We start from the raw sequence: 17,208 nt of genomic DNA on the forward strand, positions 1-17,208 counted from the left end.
ATTATTTTTCATTGTAAAATACATAAAACTAAAATAATTACATACAAAATTTTAATAAATGCATTTAATTGACTAATATTTTTTTAAAGCAGATCACATGAAAATTTACTATATAATTACTAGAAGACAAATCATAGAAATTTTCATGCATTTAATTTAGCTTACATAAAATTATATCTTCAGTCCAATAATAGTAAATAGGTGTCTTCTAAAAATAAAAATAAACATATTCTAAAGGAAATACTGTAATCTTACAAAATCTAACTAAATAATATGTACATGTTTATGTGACAATCATTGTACTTGGCTTGCATCAGGCGATTCTCGGGTTTTATAATTTATCAGAATTTCAAAAAATGCCTTGCCTCAATCTGAAGCAGTTTTTTTTATACTCTTCACACCTGACCAATATAGATGTGACACCCGACCTCTATTATAGGTGTGATACCTGACCTATATAGTCGTGACACCACAGTAATGTGTTGTGGCTGCGCAGACTAGCTGCAACATTTATTTACATAATATTATATATGAAAATAATCATCAATTTTGATTTCTTTTTAGTAAAATCACATGCTCCAAGGATCGCCTGTATAATGCATAAAGTTATTGATTTAATAACTTACTTATTCTATTATAAATCAACCTCATGATAAATTAATTAAATAAACAGTAAGTAAATAATACATTTTAAAGTTATTATAATTTACTACATATAAAATTGAGTACCATGCGATAAAAAAAACGTCCTAAATAATTGTGAAATTAAAGCGAGAAAATAAGATATAAAAATACTGGCAACGTTTTGAAGCATTCACAAAAGTAATTATTGCGTGTTATTTTAAACCTTTAAAGGTACGTTATCTTTTTTTTTCGGTTCGTAGCTGTAGAGAAATATAGAACTTATGACCATCATAGTACCTAAGGTAAACTGCACAGTAAGATTAAAGTTAAATAGATAAACAGATGCTACGCAGGAGATAACGATGGCCAAGGAAGTGGCGAATCCTTTGAGAATGTTATCAGCATACTTGACAACGACGGCGACTATAAGGCCTCCCCCTGCTTGGAGGAACACCAGGTACCAGACAAAGGCGTCAAACCCGATGAGGAGGTTGGACAATGTTCCTCCTCCGAGGGAATATGTTATAAGACCGAATGGTAGGGAGAGAAAACTCAGCTGGACGTTACGCATCCACACCTGAAAAAAAACATGTATGTTTTAGCTTTATTGTTGACACCTTAGATAATTGGAATCCAACCTTAGTTACTACGTTTTGTTTGTTAATTTTACTTGGTTATTAGGGCGGGTCGAAAACAGCGATTTTTTAAATTATCATATTCAAACAGCTCAAAACTTGTGTATTGGCATACTTATTAATGGTGATTATTAATGGTAATCATACAGTGCATAATTTGTAATATATCTAATCACTTTATTGTAGTTCCGTAATCATAGAATTAATGAATTTTTACCATATACATTTTGAAGGTCTTCGCCCATTTCACTTTTATTTAAATGAAATTATCAAAAACTCGCCACTAGGAGGTGGCTGTTATTCGAGTATTATATACACAGTTGAACTTGGTTTTAACGATTCAGGAAATAGCGAGACCTCGGATGTAATGAGCAAACACTCATTAACGTTTTAGTTTATGGTTTTCTCCATACATTAATTCACTTTTATAGCGAGCTTACTTTTATAACGGACATACCGTTCAAAAATACTGTCAACAGTTGCGCAAAAAATATTCAATTGTTTAAAAACATAATTTTCAAAATAAGAACCCAAGTAATAAAATCCAAACGGGCGGCTAACCTAAAGGACCAATACCGCCAGGCGTCAGGATCGCATTATGTTTATGACGATGTAAGTTTCTATTTACCTAATTGGTTTTTTCGCTGATATTGAAAAATTATTACACATTTGATTAAAATTGCTTGTAAAAAATCCAAGCTTTGTGAACTCCGTAAGTACCGGTTCGGCACCTCATTACAATTAACAGCTTCTTTTGTAGTTTATAAATGACATTCTTGTTTCAGGGTCTTTTACAACGTTTTTCAGATTTTTAAATGTTCTGTGGCCAGGCCAATGCATAATAAACCTTAAGAGTGGGTTATATCGGTTCTAAAGCAGATCAGTCAAAAACTAACCTTTAACAAAGAAATAGTCTCTCAATTTGTGAAAAACTGGCTATTAGTGAAATAGAACGTGGTGCGAAAAATATGAAAGTGTGTAAAAAGTTTTCTCTATCTTCACCCATAAGTGCATTGTATTTTTTTTTTAAAAACCTTTTTCTGGTATAAAAAGTAACGCTTATAACGAGCAAATTCAGTCGGTTCCATCTTCCTCGTAATAACCAAGTTCGACTTATAAAATATTATTTTGGTAAGGAGGTCTTAGGCACACATAGTTATCAATTATACTTACAGATATGTCAGAGCCCTTTAGCATCTTCTCAAAATATATTCCCGCAAAGCCCGATATAAAACACGCAGCCAGAGCTGCGGAGAATCCGATCAACTTAGACTGGGGAGGGGCATTCAAATTGGTGATCACTTCCGGAGCAGAAGATAACTGTACCATGGCAACACCTACAGCCAATAGGGCGAGAGCTAGCCATTGCCATTTCTTCAACACCCTCCGTAAAACCAGAACTGCGAAAAATGCAGTGGTTAAAATCTTTAATTGGTAGGTCACCTAAAAACAAAGAAATTTTTTATCACATAGTGCCGAAAATTCTATTTTTAAAATACCACTTTAGAACTGTGGGATTTTAGGTAATAAAAAATATGTATGTATACTTTTATACTCAATTAACATATTGTATAAAAATAAATAATTAAATAAAAATTGCTGTGATAAATATGTAACAACTAATTTAAAAACAAATAATAATCTTCTCATTACTAGTGATGATACAGATAATGGTTTGGCCGGACACGAGATATCCGGCAAGCCCCTGAACCCGACATGACGACTTGTCTATTTGTAGTATTCATGGTGGAAGATACAAATATGTGTTTTTGGTGGGTAACTCAAAAAGGCTGATTTTGAAGTTGCTAGTTGTAGCAATTATCCCACAATATTGCAGTGTAAAACCACATTTAAAACCAACATTTCATGTCCACCTTACCAGGAATCTAACCTAGGACCTTAAGCATGGTGGCGAATATACCAATCCCTACACTACGAGGCTGACTTAAGTCTACTCGATTTCTATCTTTAAGATTTTTATCTAAGATTAGCCATCAAGTCAAAAACACTCAGTCGTCCAAGGTTCTGGTTCTATTTCACACACAAAACTGTATTTTTTATCCACCCAGAAGTATAAGCTATTTAAACTTCATAGAAATATGTTTTCTTGTCTATTGGGAATAGTTTTAGAATAATTTGAATTAAATAAAATGTGAAGTATGCATTGAGCAGTTCCTGGTTTTATTTATTGACACATTGCTAGTAGCTTAATTTTACCTGATATGTGGCTGCATCCAAATTAGAGGCAGATATATAAAGTAGGTTATTCTGTAGGATATAGAGAGCTGATGGAACGCAGATCCGGAGAGTGTCGTATGGATGTCCCAACACCGTAGATCTAATTGACTTTATTCCTTGATATGTACTTCCAGATTCTAAGATCACTAATCCGATACATACAAACAGCTTCACCATCTCGGCTAAAAGGACGGCTGAAAATAAAGCATTCAATTTATCGATGATAATTTAAAAAAAATATATATTCTCCGGTAAAGGCTTCAAATGCGGCCTTGAGGTATTATATTACAAAAATGGCGCTATGTTATCTATAGTAATAATACATGCATATTGACAATTAAAAGACTAAGTGACTGAAATTGAGTTAATTAGTTTGCCTTTCATACAAATTGCTAAGAATTTATTTTGTTTAATATAAAAATCTTTAAAAAATATATTTTATGATCAATAAATATTAAATAAGATTACAAATAAGATTCCGCCGTTTGACAAAAGTTGGCGCCACCAGTAAGTTATGCTTCAAGTTCTCAGATGTAAAACGCCATTATTGTAAGGTGAACATCTTTTAACAACATAATCTTGAAATATTAGTGAATTTTTATTGGTAAAATATATTCTCTTGTGTGCGAAAATGTTTACTTTCAAGCCGAATAAGAGTAATTTGCAGGAACTTTTGATTTACTTCTTCAATTTAAATAAATCTGCAACTGAGGCACATCGATTGCTTGTAGAAGCATATGGTGAAATTGTCTTAAGTGGTTTCAAAAGTTTAAGAATGGTGAATTTGACATCGAAGATAAAAAATGTAGCGTAAGGCCAAAAGTGTACGAAGACGCGGAATTGGAAGCATTATTGGATCAAGATTCGTGCCAAACGCAAGAAGAACTTGCATTTACATTGGGCGTGACTCAACAAGCAATTTCACACCGGTTGAATCATTAGAAATGATTAAAAAACAAGGAAATTGGGTTTCATATGAACTGACACCGAGAAACATTGAATGCTGATTTTCCACATGTGAAATGTTGCTTACAAGGCATAAACGAAAGGCTTTTCTACACCGTATAGTCACTGGTGATGAAAAGCGATCGACAATGATAATCCAAAAAGGAAAAAATCATAGGAACAACCCTGGCCATTCCAACATTTACAGCTAAGCAAAACATTCATGGAAAAAACTCCTGTTGTGTATTTGGTGGGATCAGCTTGGCGTCATGTATTATGAGTTGCTTAAACCGAACGAAACCATTACTGGAGCTGTCTACCGAACATATTGGTCGGTAACCGTTTTTCAAACTTTAATGTATATTTTTTTAAATAATAAGAACATAGCTTACAGTTATTTCAAGCTAGGTAGATAGTAAAATATTAATATCTTATACTGATATCTGAAGCACATGCAAACATGCCTTAATTATATTATTTAATATCCAGTATATTCAAACAACTGCCACATTTCTCAAATGAGGTTGCTAAAAGTATTTGTACATTTAAAAGGAGTTCCACCTTTTCTTATATAACCTTATCGATAGAAACAGCAGGACAGATGTTTGATATTATTCAGTGATACATTATTAAATCGGGTTGTGGTCCTGTGGCTAGTGTTGCGGACTCACAGATCAGAGTTTCGAACTCCACTCTACCCCAACCTGATTTCTATTTTCTAATAGTGAGATATTTACAACTCGAAAATTGCCACAAAAATAGAAATATTTGGATGAAAATATTTGGATGAAAATATTTCTATTTTACTATAGTAAAAAAATTCTCTTAAAAAAAAGTTACATATTATAAATATTTAATGGACTTTTAACGGAGGTTTTTTTATTGTATTTTAAGAACACCTCTTAGAAATAATAAAATAGGACATTCAAAGTAGGGACGAAGTTAATTATCACATGTTAAAAGAAGATATAGAACTTGAACAGTAGGTACACAATATAAAATTTATATTTAAAGCACTAACTTTGTCAACAATATTTTGAGTTTGTCCAAATTTTTGTAGACAAGGACTGGATTCAACTCCCTGGGGAGCTGTTTAATTAACATATTACAACAGAGATGAAGAACATTTAAGAGAAGGTAATATAGAAGTCTAGGCATCTACAGGGCTTATGACCTGTCAATGGCCGGTTTAAGTGGCCACTTTACACACTGTAACATTCATCATTCTGCCTACAAAATATTGTTGATAAATTACCTGGTCCATGAAGAAGTATAGAAATTGAAAAAATAACATTTTCAGGCGTTACCTAGTATGTAGGTGAAATAATTCAATTAGATGAATCTCACCAGCATAAATAAAGGTTTCAGCTCTTTAACTTCACAAACATCAACAGATGAAGGAATATAGATGTTCAAATATAGGCAGAATGGTGAATGTTACACAGTGTGTAAAGTGGCCACTTAAACCAGCCAATGACAGGTCATAAGCCCTGTAGATGCCTAGACTTCTATATTACCTTCTCTTAAATGTTCTTCATCTCTTTTGTAATATGTTACACTAACTTTGTGGTTATTCATTTTAATTAAAATTAAACAACTTTGTTTTTTTCTACAATCAGTTTTGAAGCTACACAAGCTTCTTTACTAAGGTATAATTTACTAATTAATCTTATCCTATTTTTGATCTAGTGTCTACTAAATATTATATCTAATTAGACAACTTAGAAATCTTAGAAATTAAAAAAGAGATAAAACTTAAGAAAAAAAATATTATTTCCTTTGGTCCACTCGTGTCTAATTTTAAAATAAAATAGGGTAAGATTCATTAGTAAATTATATCTCAATAAATAAGCTTGTGTAGCTTCGAAACCAGCCAGGTTAAAAATAAGGTTGTTCAATTTAATTTAAATGTTGGTTACACTAAAATCTGTTTGAACTATTTTCCAGGTCTATTTTATGGTTACAATAAATATGTACTTACTATAATATAAACAAAAAGAAACAAATTATTTTTAAAAAACAATATGGTGTTGCGTATAAAAATTTATTGCAGCTTGAATGTTATAATGATATATTACGTACAGCTAAAGTTTGTAAAAATGTATGGAAATTTTTATATAATGTTGTGATAAAATTTATAAAAAAAGTCGCAAATACGAGAATTCATTAATTTAAAAATTATTTCGCACAAGTTTATTAGTGTTACCTGCAGCTGATGAGAACATTTCCACGTCTCTTGTGCGAGCATATCGCATGCTGAGTCCAAGGACAGCATTCTGAACTGTTAAGATAACCAAACTAACATATTTGATGAAATCTGAAATAAAAGAAATGTGAACATAAAATTGTATGCAAAGACAAAAGCATCTAAAATAAGCACAGTTGGTTATACGGCCAACTCTGAAACTGGCGTTGCGGGTTCGATTCCCGCCAGTTGCAAGAAAAGAATCCAAGAAAGATTTTTTCTCAATTGGTCTGAGTGTTGTGGTGTATTTTTCATTACCTCCTTCCATATTCCCTCTATCCCACCTGCTGACAAGCCTCAAAATAGAGGCTTAGCGGGTTATTCCTTAAAAAAGAAAAACTTTAATTCATGTATGTCAAATACTATGAATTCTACAATAAGTATAATCAAATAAATGAATAATATTTTTAATTTTAAAAAAATTAGTTACAATGTTAGAGAGATTTCGTGTAAAGACAGTAACCTCATTTTGAAAAATGCACTTGATGTAGAAAATTTTGCAAATTTATATATGTACGCAATGTAAAGGTTTTATTTAATTAACGTATTTTGTAGAACTCATGTTACATTGTTAATGGGGACATTCCGTGTTTTTTTTTATTTATTAATAGACTATCAAACTAAGCCACGAAAAAAAAGCTTTGTATCATATTATCAGTGCTATAATTTTTTTAAGTTTTGTAATTTTGAAATTTTTCCGCCCGTGACGTCACAGTTCTAGTCGGAGAGTTCTGCTGATTGGTGAGTTCGCTTCCCGTAAACTGGAAATCTATTACAACACTCTATAATTGGTTGATTCGGAAGAACTTGTGACGTAGTTCAAAATAGTTCATTTTTATTAATATTTACATACATTTTTGAGAAACTTAACCATACAAATAAATGTTCTAATGTTTACCGCCTGTAAGAAAACATTTTTTATATCCAGTTTCCCGTAGCACTGAACTTCCTCATTTCCTAAGTAACTAAAACAAACAGTGACCTGTTTTCCTAGAAGTGACATGGCAGGGTTGTGGAAAAAATACATCCGCTGGAATAAATTTTTTGGCCATTATAAATAGTACATAATGTTTTCTTACTCATATCTGCCATGTATAGGAAAAAAACACGTTGTCTTATCGAATCATAAATGCAGTTTCCACTATAATTGTTTTCTCATATAAATAATAACATATTAGGTAATGAAAGCATACTCACTGTTTGGAGTCGTCATGGCACGAGTTGAAGATTCAGTTGCCATCTTTGATCATTATCTGCAATATTAAAAATTATTTATATTTTTTTCCTTGTTTCCATTTTCAAAAGTAATACCAGCAAGAAATTGCAGTTAGACTGTAATTTTGCTATATCGAGATGACTGCGCATAAAATATTTGCGTCCTTATTCAATTTGTTTATGTACTGATGCATTACCATGATATACCAAGCCAAATGATATGGCTTTTTAGTGGGGATCTTTTATTACAAAATAAAACTATTAGCTACTAGATAAAAAAAAATATAATAGCGAGAAAATAAGACCCACAAACATTGAATAATAAAAAAGAAACAGTAAATATATTTAAAGCTCGTAGGTTTTCAGGGCTTTTCAGATTCTTGTGATGTTTTTCTGGGTTATTGTGCCGTGTATTCTCCTTCTTTCCTAGATGCAGAAATCAGAAGAAAAGAAGACGGTAGTTTAGGACATAATGTGTACAGGAAAACTACTTACACAAAACGCTACCGTGACCGATAGAATCGCAAAACAAAGAAAATGAAAACAATTTTTGGGACTTCTTCTAAGGTTAAGAATTTTTTTAACTGACTAAAGACCTAGATCCCCGAGAAACTAATGGAGTTTACTAATTGAGCTGTAATAGTTGGGATATTGTTAACATGGGCAGACCGCCAGAAAAATAACAACTCGAGACAAAGAACATAAAAGTGCATGCAGAATCTGTTATCCCGAAAAATCAGCACAAGCAGAACTTAATATAAAGACGGGACATAACATTTCATTTGATCCTGAAATATTAGGTCATCCCAAATGTCACCAAGCTCGTCTGATAAACCAGGCCATAGAAATTCATATAATACTAATAGCGGTGACAGAATGCGCCTCAAAACATCATGATACCCGGCATTGAATATAGACATATAAACCGATACAACGCAAACCTGCCGACTGCGGTACGGTACAAATTCCTCGCAGGACTACAGTATACTAAGTCTTAGTGACCAAGATACTTGACCTACATCACCCTAGATGAAGGACACTGTAATGCTGTCCGAAACATCGGCAAGAAGTATTAATACACACCACAATAACCCAGAAAAACGTCTAGACAATGAATATACTATTCCAGTCCATTATACTAAAGTTATTTTCATTTATATACAAATTAGAAGAACCAAATTCATTAAAAAATATACCTATAAGGGAAGTTACTATAGAAACTCATTAGCCAAAAATCTATTCTTTATGTGTTTGATTACACACATTTCTTCAACTTTTCTATTTGCTGATTTTTGTGCAATTAATACCATTTATTAAAAAAATAATCTAAATAACTCCTAGGCGGTGAAATCCAGTCCTTGTTTACAAACCGTTTTCAAGAGAAGTGTACAAGTTTGGATAAGATTGTCAAAGGAAGAGACCATTGCAGGAGACTGCTGTGAAACATTGCATAGATTTATATACTATTAATTGTGTTGTCCATATATTGACCAAAATTGACGTTTAAAATTAAAGTTTATGTAATTTTTATTTTGGTATTGGTACCGGTGACAACTGTCACTAAGCAGAGGCAATACGGTTGGCTAAGCCATATACTGCGGATGCCTCTTGAGAGGGTTAACCACGCTTGCCTACTTTACAAGGCCTGGACGTCCACCGCTGACTATTCATCGGCATTTTATGTCAGAGCTACGGCACGTGAACCTGACTTGGGAGGACGCACAGGAGCTGGCAGCCGATTGTGGTGCATGTAGGCTCTTTGTGGACACCATATGCCCCAACTAGGGAGTGAACATGGAATGATGATGATGATATCTGTATGAATAAGACAAACTCAAAATACTGTGCTAAAATAATGCGATTATATGCTTAATAAAACATAGATATTTTTTGTAGATATTTATTTACTACCCCATATTTGATAATTTTGATATGAAATTTCTTGGTTTTAGTTTTACTATTTTACTTAATTATATATACTCGTACTTTGAATCTTGTTTTCTCTAACGCAGATAACATTTCAGTGTAACTAACATCTTACCTATTGATGCTACCGTCCACTTTTATTCGTATTATAGGGAAGTACAAAACTTCTATTACTAGATTAAATTTTTCAAAAGCAGATTTTCCGGAACTCAACACTTTTTGGTACTTTTAAAACCAAAATTTAAACAAAATTTATATTTGAAGAACTAACTTTGTGGTTACTCATTGTAATAAAATACATAGGAACAACTTTGTTTTCAACCACTTTTTTTTTCTACCCATATAGCATTTTATCCTATCTGCCTACCCCCATGGTGAAACGGCGTGACGGTATGTTTGTGTTTGTTTTTTAAGTTATATGAAACATAAAGATTGCTTATAGTAATTTGAAAAGGTCTCATGATGTTAAAGATTATGAAGAATTTTCTAAATAGTGAATTTTGTCCAAACAACTCTAAAACTTATTACTTATTACCAAATCATCAAAGGCAATGAAGTAATCTATGTACATTTATTTAATATCATTTTATCTTTTAACTGAATTTTATTGAATCTGTTTTAGGTAGGTAGCTATATAATATATGAATTATATTACATTTATATATATGTAGGTACATTTCTTTTGTGAAACTTATTATTGTTTTAATTGTTCTGTTCTGTTTATTTTAATTGTAACTCTTTATATTAATTTCATATTATTTGTGCTACTGCACTAAATTTATTTTTTTAAAAATGTGAAAGACCATACGGCGTATAAATAAACAAAAATAAAGCAGAAACATTACTTACTTAGAATTTGTGTAATTCAGAAATACAATGTCAATACATTCAACGATTTAGAAGGATTTAAAAGATATATTTCATAATATTATATTATATATTAAATATAAACTACGAATGTAATTCAATGTAAATAACACGTTTATTGAAACTAAATATGTAACTAAAACACCAGCTTTATTATAAATTATAATTGAATTAATTGTATAAAAATAAATTGTTTTTAAAATAGCATAGCTCAGCACAGACCCCACGTCAACATTTCAAATTTGACATTGATGACGTGAAAACACATTTTTCTATGAACTTGTGGTTATTCTTATATATTTATTGTGTGGTTAAAAAGTGAAATATATTGGTAGCCATCCGAATTTCAAATATCTATTCTTATATTCAAATTATTGCATAACCGGCTTTACAACGTTGGTTTTAAAGGCTATTTTTGAATGCATTTAAAAATAACCTATAAACATCTAGCTATAAGTAAAATGTCATCATCGAATGACAACATTCCGGAAATCTTATATAGGCCATAGAATATTCCGCAAGCTTGCTTCTTCTTCGCTTTTAAATCGCTTGTGAAGCCGGCGCTCTAAGTCTACAGTTGTAAAAATTACTAATATTAAATATTTATTATTCAGTCATAAATATAGTTTTCTTTGTTATATCTTAATTATGGGTACCGCAAATTACGACTTCAGTGGTTTCTTCGAACAACGACCTCAAATAGCCCAGTACTATCATTTTGGATCATGCAAATCTGAAGCAGCGCGTGGTAATTACTCCGTCTCCGGCGCCAAAGAAACTCCCGGAACTCAGAGGATTCATATATCTAACAATACATACTATGGTCATCATCAATTAAAGCCCCACAATTCAGCCCCCCAGGATGTAGACGACGCCAGGCCCATGGATTGCGAAATGACTCCTATTTCGCCATTCTATACGCCGGAACGATCACTTGGCAGAAAAAGAGCTGCCGATGACGTCAGTTATGCAAGTTTCAAACGATTCCGACAAGAAGGTATGTTCTATAAACAAACTCTTTCGGTTTACACGGGTAAAAGTGATCGCGACCGGTTTATAGCGCTTCTATTTCGCGGATCGCCTTTGTGCAACTTTGTTTACATTAATACGAATTTCCTTTATGATGGCATCAAAACTGCCCATTCACCGCGGCGGTCACTAGTACACGATGTAATTAACCGACGCTTGTTTTATTGGGAGGATACTGTTATTTTATAATATGTAACGTGGAGATAAGTGATATGAATTGCCAATATTTTCGTGTTTTCAACTAATACCTAGATGTTTTTTTTTCACAGAATAATCAGAACAACTTTACCATAATTTTGTATTTTAGTTTAGGAAAAATTAAACCAACCGCTATTTTTCTCCACTATGATAGTAGAGCTTGTAATTAACCAATATTTATAAAAAAATTATAGCGCCCAATATTTCAACACATGCATAGTTTGTAATAATAAAAGTATTACTTACAGTATATAATATTGTTCATGGCATCAATGTTGTCACTACATTTTCACATTTCCCTCGTCAGGTTATGAGAGGCATGAGATATTGCTCAACATGCGATACTGAGAACTATTGTTATACAGGAAACATTTGTCTCAATCAGGGGTGGGCATTCCATATGGGCATTTCAACAGTGCCTACTGCTTACCTTACTTGATTATAATAACAATATTTTGTGTTCAATCAAATTGATATTAATAAACATAATTTGCACAAATTTGTCCTGAAAAATTGTGATATCAAGTAATGTATGTAGGCAGTAGGCGCTGCCTAAATACCCATGGTGTTTTTTATTTCTTTGTACCTTTCTAAAAAAGTCCATTCCACTAAGTTACGTCTCATTCTGAGTAAAATGTAACGGTTTACGTGGCTGAATTTATAAGTATATGTATTTTTCTATTTGAGGGATTATTTGTAGATTTTTTTGTCAAATAGCACAAATAGATTAGATATCAATTCTACATTGTAGAAGAAGTTGTTACAAGGAATATTTACCTCAGAATTGCTGTAAATTAGTGTAAACTTCAAACTTGCGCAACAAACGCGTCGTCGCTGTCTTTGTGATTACAAAACACTGACAGAATTAAACTAACAAAATGGCTACCGAAATGGACCCTCGTAAAAAAAGAATTCTTTATTGTTGGTAAATTTTCAAATAAAGTTTGAAATTCACACAACTCACCAAATTCCTGTCTTGACAAAATAATATTAATTTAAATAAATAAACGTTACTTTTAATACAGAGAAACAATATATAATAGAAAAGATTGCTAAAGCTATTTCAAGCGAAAACAGTACGTCTTTGGCTTTTTTACATTATATATTTAATGAATTGTCTCTCTAGCAACTCCCAAGTAGGACATGGTATTCAACCGTTACAGAAGAAATAAGGCCGCAATTACATTTCTACGGACTCTTAATGGTCACATGTTCATTGCGCATGCGCTGTAATTACCGCAAAATTTCAAACTGAACCGCTAGATGCTGCTAGCTATTCCTTCAATGTCATTTTAAAATTTACCTATTTCCCGTTCGGATTTTAAATAGACTTATAAGGAAAAAAAAGTGGCCACCTCAGAGCGATTAAAAATTTAAATAAATCATAATTAAAGCAAAAATTGCTCGGTGGATCAAATTTTGAAATTTTTCATGCATAGATATGTGTACCGTGGGGTACTTGACCCCTCGGTACATATCGATGTACCCACCAAAAACTTTAAGATAGAGGGGCGGTAGTGTATCTTCGTAATCGCTCAGGAGAAATTATCTTCAACCTATATACCGTCATGATGAAGGCGTGACTTTCGTATCTTTCGATTGAAATTGCCTCCCTGGACACGGAAAAAAGCTAAGGTACAAAGAAGTAAAAAAAATCCCATGTGCAACTCTTCACATAAAAAATACAACCAAATATTAAAAACATCGATTTGAAGGCTATGGTGCATTTATTATGCATCGGGAGCCTGAATTTAAGCCTATTATGGTGCAAAAATATCAAAGTAATGATCTCACTAATATATATCATCTACAAAACCCAGCAGTAAAACTCTATTCCTGATGAAGTGCAATAATTAAAATGTGAAAAATCCCATTTTTAATTGACCCGTGTGTAACAGTTGCGATCCATTCGATGTACAATATGTTAATTCATACTATGTGTCTCTCTAGCTACACTCAAACTGATTTATTTATAATATGTAACTAGGCCACATACTAAAACATAAAACAGTATTTTTGCATCTAAAATTTCCATTTAGTAACTAGCGGAAAAACCTAAGTACTGTAAATAAAAAAATAAAAAAAAATAATAAAATTAAAAGCAAAATAATTTTGAAAAAAAGAGGTGCTTAAATTGTTCAATGCCCATATAAAGAGATCTTTTTATAAAACATAATAAAAAAAATCTAGTAATGTAAAATAATCTAGTAAAAAAAAAAGTTTACTGGAATAAAAATTTAAAAAAATATTAGATTATTGCTGCGAAATACATTTTTGCCGCTTAAACCAGCTAATGACAGGTCATAAGCTCTGTAAATGCCTAGACTTCCATATTTTCTTGTCTCAAATATTCTCCATCTCTGTTGTAATTTTTTAAAAATAATTGTATTTATTAACAGTAAAAAATAATTTTAAAGTTAGATGATTTAATTTTTATATATTTTTTTTATTGTCGATGAATTCAATGCAGCTCATGGCAAATAGTAATAAAAACTTTTATATTTTTATTGTGATAAAAACAAATATGTTAAGACAGTATTAAAAATTATTTATAAAATTATTTATAAAATTATTAATATAATTATTTATAAAATAATAATATTATTAATTATTTATAAATTATATAATTAAATATAATTATAGTATACAAAGCATTTTATAAATCAAAGTACAGAGGGATGATTGTTATAGACCTGATAACACGTTTTAAAATGTTTTCTCAATCATTTTATTGTTTCTTTTAATGTTTAAATTTAAAAATGGTACTTAAAAAATAGTTAGTATATTGAGGTGTTGGTATTCTTTTTTTATTGAAGTTAGCTAATATTACATATTGTGTAATATTCACTAATATGTACAATAATTGTAATTACTATTTACTAATTTTTACAAAACAACGTCACTATGGTAAACATAACACCTTTTTTAAAATCAGTAAGTCTTGTCGATATCAATAAATATTCGGACTTGTATTTAAACAGTACAATTATTACTTATTATTAAGTACCACTTATCTTTTGACAATAACAAGACATATTTATAAACATGTTTTTTAATTTGACATTTTGCGCTTGACAAAAAAAACTGAGCAGCCAGACATATTGACATTAATATCGTGTTCTGCGGGTATCCAAACATACAAACCCGTTATGTCTATTAATCATGTTGATCTTTCAACACTTAGTTCTGCCAATTTGACAATTGAATACTCCTCAAAACATATTTAAACAGGTTTTATGACACTGAGGACACATATTGAGGTTACGGAAACATCTGTATACAATAATAAAATCCAAATATGGAGTATTCAAACTACCATGATCCACTAATACAGAGCTATAGAATGTTTTATCTGTGACAATTATAAATTCTTATCAATAATTCATTGAAAATGGTTTCATTTGTAGTCAAAGTAATCTAACGGTTTGCTAACAAGTATTCTAAAAGCAACTAAAAGTATATTGCCAAAGCATAATACAAAATATTAACATACCTATATTCATTCTCATCATCTACAGTATAGTTGTTCTGTAAGTCTTTGACTTAGACCCAATGTGTGATTTATTTTTATTTTTAACTAAAGCCAATTAAATATATCCACCAAGTATTTTTTTTCTCGACAGGCCAGGAGGCCCAATTACAGTGGTGAATCACAGCACAGAACGCCCAGACTTAAGAAAAATCACATTGAATTTTTGTGTTCTCACCGGGAATCGAACCCGGAACCTTCGTAAGTTCGTGCGTAAGTCACGCGTCTTAACCACTACACCACGGACGCCGCCTGTTGCTGTACAGCAAAACCCAAATTACTATTTAATGCAAAGAAACTCATATTTCCATATCTAATATTAAGTAAACATAGTGAAATTTTATAAAAATGCAGCAAACATTATGTCCGACATTCATGATACAACTTAAAGATTTGCTCTCGGGGAGGAATAGGTCACATTTTTACAGTGCTTATTATTTAGCAGATTTAAAATGTAATAAAAACTAGTCTTGGTATCGGTATTATGTACATGATGTATTTTTGTAATTCTGTGCTTTTTTATAAGGTGATTTTTTTTATTTGGGTAATTTTTTTTATTTTCTTTAAATTCAGTTTTTGTTATTTATGAAAAATATTTATTTATTTACATACCTACCTTTTATTTGCATACGTTTATTGTATCAATAAATTGAAAATGGTGTAAGTATATGTTTTTTCTTATTTTAATAAAACACATTTCTTCGAATCGAGACATTTGTGACCGGTGATGAATTCATATTTGAAATAAACATAATTCTTGTTTAAAACCACAGAAATACAACATGAATGTTTACTCCCCACATTTGGTTTTCTGAAGAGTTGTAAGCTTATGAAAACTCTTTTTAAAAAATTAAAATATTTATCTTTGGTTGGAACATAATAATGAAGTCAAATAAGAAAATATCAGTAAGACTCTTCATATGACCTTTTGTAAAAGAGTCCCTGAATGATAGAGCAAATCATAAGGTGATCAGAAGTGAAAGTTCTACATTCTTTTGGGCTATATTTTTGCAAAATAAATACAATGTATTAAAAGATGAAAAAGAACTGGAGTGGGGCTGGTCTTTCTAAAATATCAAAAGCCCTGTTGATTAAGCTCGAGAACATTCTCAAACTACTGTCGGATTAATTTGTAAAAGAATGGAAATATACATTTACATCATATGGTATTTGTACGCAATTTACGAAAACCAGCAGAGGTGAATTGGAATTGACAGCAGATCAGCCCCAACGGAGCATCTCTTCACCTTGTGATTGCAGTGGGCTGCGTCACTTATCTCCACACATGGTCCAAGATGGGTATTGTCACCAAGTGTGGCTTGCCTTTCAGAGCTGGCGCCCCCTCCCCAGGGAGCTCTACAGGCCGGTGTGCCCCCACAGCCCTTTGCCCGGCCCACCCACTGCAACCCGGATGTAACGCGCTGCCTCATGGCGCACATGATCTAATCTCGCCGTACCTTCCTCTAACCGGAGCGTTGTTTTCTACAGACAACAAAGCCAAGCGGAGTCCTGCTGACAGTGTACCCGAGGGTTGCGATAGCGGCTTGGAAGAACTGCTCTCCGGGACCCACGGCTGCCACATGTTTCACTTCCTCCAGTAGCCTCGTGTTGTGCCAGTGTTGTTCTTTCCTTATTTTGTGTTAAAACTAATTATATATTTTTTATTAATAGTTTTAAGTGATTTGACGTTGTACCTTATCGATGAATTGTATCGTGACTATTACATATTTCTACGAATAAATTTTACATTCTTAAAT

General features: G+C 31.9%; 2 protein-coding genes across 4 annotated transcripts; one reads left to right on the forward strand and one right to left on the reverse strand.

Annotated features, from left to right (window-relative positions):
- Positions 1-40: 40 nt before the first annotated feature.
- Positions 41-12,780, reverse strand: Ugalt (UDP-galactose transporter). 2 transcript variants are annotated; one of them, XM_088239668.1, is made up of 6 exons: positions 12,700-12,780; positions 7,885-7,940; positions 6,649-6,759; positions 3,477-3,691; positions 2,433-2,702; positions 41-1,201 (listed from the first exon to the last, which is right to left on the reverse strand). In XM_088239668.1, exons 2-6 carry the CDS (start codon positions 7,925-7,927, stop codon positions 842-844), a joined length of 999 nt encoding a protein of 332 aa, XP_088095794.1. In that variant the 5' UTR covers positions 7,928-7,940; positions 12,700-12,780; the 3' UTR covers positions 41-841. The 2 variants fall into 2 exon arrangements, with proteins under 2 accessions (XP_088095794.1, XP_088095793.1); XM_088239667.1 differs by lacking the exon at positions 12,700-12,780 and adding an exon at positions 10,678-10,945.
- On the forward strand, positions 11,178-17,207 carry LOC148272716 (uncharacterized). Of its 2 annotated transcripts, none has more exons than XM_088239670.1 (2): positions 11,178-11,692; positions 16,782-17,207. In XM_088239670.1, exons 1-2 carry the CDS (start codon positions 11,344-11,346, stop codon positions 16,895-16,897), a joined length of 465 nt encoding a protein of 154 aa, XP_088095796.1. In that variant the 5' UTR covers positions 11,178-11,343; the 3' UTR covers positions 16,898-17,207. The 2 variants fall into 2 exon arrangements, with proteins under 2 accessions (XP_088095796.1, XP_088095797.1); XM_088239671.1 differs by having other exon boundaries at positions 11,207-11,692; positions 16,940-17,207.
- The last annotated feature ends 1 nt before the right edge of the window (position 17,208 follows it).

The sequence above is a fragment of the Micrasema longulum genome, unplaced genomic scaffold (assembly GCF_059751315.1).
Source record: "Micrasema longulum isolate JH-2025_06_02 unplaced genomic scaffold, ASM5975131v1 h1tg002218l, whole genome shotgun sequence".
NCBI lineage: Eukaryota > Metazoa > Arthropoda > Insecta > Trichoptera > Brachycentridae > Micrasema > Micrasema longulum.